The sequence below is a fragment of the Propithecus coquereli genome, unplaced genomic scaffold (assembly GCF_000956105.1).
Source record: "Propithecus coquereli isolate 6110/MARCELLA unplaced genomic scaffold, Pcoq_1.0 Scaffold78, whole genome shotgun sequence".
Lineage (NCBI taxonomy): Eukaryota > Metazoa > Chordata > Mammalia > Primates > Indriidae > Propithecus > Propithecus coquereli.
In genome coordinates, this window is record NW_012153951.1 from 5072973 (window position 1) to 5076533 (window position 3561).

Below are 3561 nucleotides of genomic sequence, written 5' to 3' on the forward strand. Positions count from 1 at the left end.
ACTCTTTGCAGGATTGTGGGGGAGAATTCAATAAGAGAATTATACAAAGAGGCTTGTACATTGTCAGCTGTTCAATATTCATTGAGTTAACATTGTTATAAAAACTGTGTATTATTATCAAATACAGAGTACTGTATAGACTCTGGGTTCTCAACATTGATGCATTTCTACCTTCTTGGAAATATAGCGCTCTCTAGTGGAGGAAGATGGCAAGGAAAATGGAAAGTGTCATTTAAAAGATGAGACGCCAATGGATTGACTCAATGAAGAAACAAATGACTCGTAATAAATGGAAGAAAACCTTGCCTAGGACATCATAAGAAGAAAATGTGATTGAGAAAACGTTATAGTTATCATCTTAACATCATTAACTGCTTCAATTTGCTTCAATGCATGATTAACAATTTTAGATGCTGCCAAACATATAAAATAATTAACAAGAAATTTTCCTTTTAGTTTATTTCTTGTAAGCTGACTTTTAAAGACTTTGTGTTAGATAAACAGTAAAAAAATAAATCACTTACCAAGGATTAATATAAAATGCCAAAAGATAATCAGTCCAAAGACATGAGGGTAGCAGGGTTAAGAAAGCAAATATACTCCTACGCCTGTGAGCATTAATAGATAACAGATGTAAAGATGAAAAAGTGGCAAGAGTTAGTAATATAAACTGTGAACAGATATCAGTAAATTACCTTCCAGGATCAATTAATATGACAAGCCCCTTAATTACAACTAAGTATTATTCCGTTCTGTGAAATTTAAATGTGAAGGCTTAAGTGCTATAATGTTTACAGAATCAGTTTTTATTCACACAAGAACTTATTATAATCAGATATATTTCTTTCAACCTATTTTGTGTCAATTAGTCTGCTATTAGATGATTACATTGTGTATTCAGTTAAATGAGGCTGTTAAATGCCTCATTAAGAGTTACCTCAAGTCTTATTCTTGGATATCATTCTTCCAATGTTTAAGTCTATTTTAAGAAACCTCTATAACATCATTTGATAGCTAAACAGCAGCACGTGTAAGAAAATATAAACGGTCAGTTTACATGTACTGATTCTGGTGAAGACTAAACTTTTAAAACATTCTTTTAAAGTTGCACTACTAGGTGTGACTTTCTATATTATTTTTAATTACTACATAATTTCTAAAACCAACGCTTACAACAGAGGTATGGTATGATAGTCAGGTATCATTCGTTCAAGATTGGTAGCTCATCAACTGCTTAGTATGTAGTCTCACTGATACTCAGCTAAGCTGGAGCAAAATTATTTGGTTTCACTTTAATTCCAATTCAGACTGTTGATTTAAAATGCTTGGTTTGAATCCAATTTCAGATATTCAAAGCATTTGTCAAATAGAACATCCATTAATACAGATTTAAAAATATCCTGTGGCTGCATCTGTAGTTATTCTGAGAATTAGGGGAAAAAATACTGTCACCTTGTCACTTCAGTTACTACAAGTCCTCACCGAGATATCTATTCTCAGTCATCCAGGAAATGCTAGAGTTGGCAAAATTGTCTTTGCCAAGAGCTGTAGGAGAATTTGCTTGATTTTATAGAAAGATCCTGCAGTGAATTTTCTTTTGTCTCACTTCTCCCAGAACTGGTCTCCCATAAATCCTATAAATCACGACTGGCTATGAAGTTAGTTAACCCAGAGCTCTCATGAGTCACAAGTGCCTATAATCAGATCAGTTGCTAGTTGGGCCACTCATCACTGCCCCAGGACTAGCCATTTTCAAGGGTGTACCACGTAAGAATCAAGTATCAGTGAGTTAGTCTCTTAATTTTAGAAAGCGTGCTAATATATTTGAATAAAGCAAATAATGTTTCCTATCTTTTCACCATCAAGAGTTTATGAGTTTCTCTTTCTTCACAGTTGGATTAATTGTATTTTAGTAGCAGAATTTAAGATTAACCATTTTAGGGGATTAGAAAACAGAAAAAAAAAAACAAACAAAAAAAATCGCCTACGAAGGATTAATATGAAATGCATATATTTAAATGTACTATGCATGGTTGCTTGCGAAAGAAACAAACTAGATCATGTAAGTGATGCTAGCTTCATGTTAAATGTTAACTTAATTAGTCATTTTGTTGAGTATTGATTGAGCTGGATAGGATTGTTAATTCTCGTGTATCACTGTTAGGAATAATGTCAACCAATTTAATCTTTTGACAATGTTTTTTTAATTCCCTGAACACCTCCTCCCTCTAGGTCCTTAATACGCTGGCATAAAAAAAAAACAAAAACAAGGCCATGTTTTCCTCCCTGGCTTTGATATTTATTTACCTGTAAGTATGAGAGCTGAGAGCCCCAAGCTGTATACTTTATCCTAATTTTTGAACAGAAGTGGTGGCTCACACCACCAGGCACTGATATGTGAGTTTTAGATGGAGATGCTGCTCTGTCTCACGCTGCTTCATTGGAGTCTCTCTTTGTGCCTTTAGCCACCACTTGCTCAGTGTGGCCCCTGCATTTAAGCCCTTCTTCAGCACAGTAACCGGCTCCTCGCATGCCTGCTTTGGTTCTTGTTTAATATAGCACATACAGAGCAGACTACGACACTTTCTCTACGTCAGAATTAAGCTTATATAAACCATTATATTCTGTCAAGATTTACCCATCGAAAAACTACTGTTGCTGAAATTATCAAAGAATAATCAGACAAAACCATTTATCCCCAAAAGATAGTAAAGTTCAATCTGGAGCACACATAGTATAGCTAAGCCATTCAGAGGCTTGTTCCGAAACAATACTCACCAGTTGTATGGAAGCTTTCCATCCCGCTCTAAAGATGCAAAATTAACAAATGTACCTGCTCCGCACTCCCTGTGTGGAAGGAACCACAAAATCAAGGTTACTGCTTGACAGAGCACTCTTTGCCTTGACATAAAGTAAAGAGAGTCTTTACTGGCTTATCATACAGCATTTAATTTTTATTTCAGCATATTAGGGGGGTACAAATGTTTAGGTTACGTATATTGCCTTTGCCCCACCCAAGTCAGAGCTTCAAGTGTGTCCATCCCCCAGATGGTCCGCACCACGCCCGTTAGCTGTGTATATACCCATTCCCTTAAATTTTTAAAAAAGCTAATATGAATACAAGTCCTATATGTTCCTCTTTTGTATACAGTGCAAAACAAAAAGATAAAACAAAATGAAACAATCTTGTGCAAAGTTGCAAATCAAGTTACTCAAGGCCAAAAGGATTCAGTTCACAATCCTTTCCAAAGGGCATTCATGATCCTAAAATAAATCTTTGAACTATGAGGGATATAATATTTTTTACAATGCCTTCAACAGTAAGATATAGAAACTCTCCTAGATAAACAGGATTTTCCATTTTTAGCAAAATTTCTTTGTGGGATTTTGTTTCATAGCATTTCGATGTTCTGTCTATGATAGTGGATCAAGTTATATTGTTTACTTCCTCCAAAATCTTTCTCTCATATTTTGAGGCCCATATTATTTATTACTTGAGATAAAAGAGTGGTATGTATTGAGATAGGTTGGCTTCTGCCATGCCTCTTATCCACAATGTTG

The 3561-nt window shown here is 35.0% G+C and overlaps 1 protein-coding gene across 1 annotated transcript in view; it reads right to left on the reverse strand.

Annotated features, from left to right (window-relative positions):
* PTPRO (protein tyrosine phosphatase, receptor type, O) overlaps window positions 1-3561 on the reverse strand; it is a 271543-nt gene that overhangs the window by 30588 nt on the left and 237394 nt on the right. The window contains 2 exon segments of the mRNA XM_012662778.1: window positions 525-608; window positions 2779-2847. Of these exon segments, the coding sequence (XP_012518232.1) occupies window positions 525-608; window positions 2779-2847 (153 nt within the window).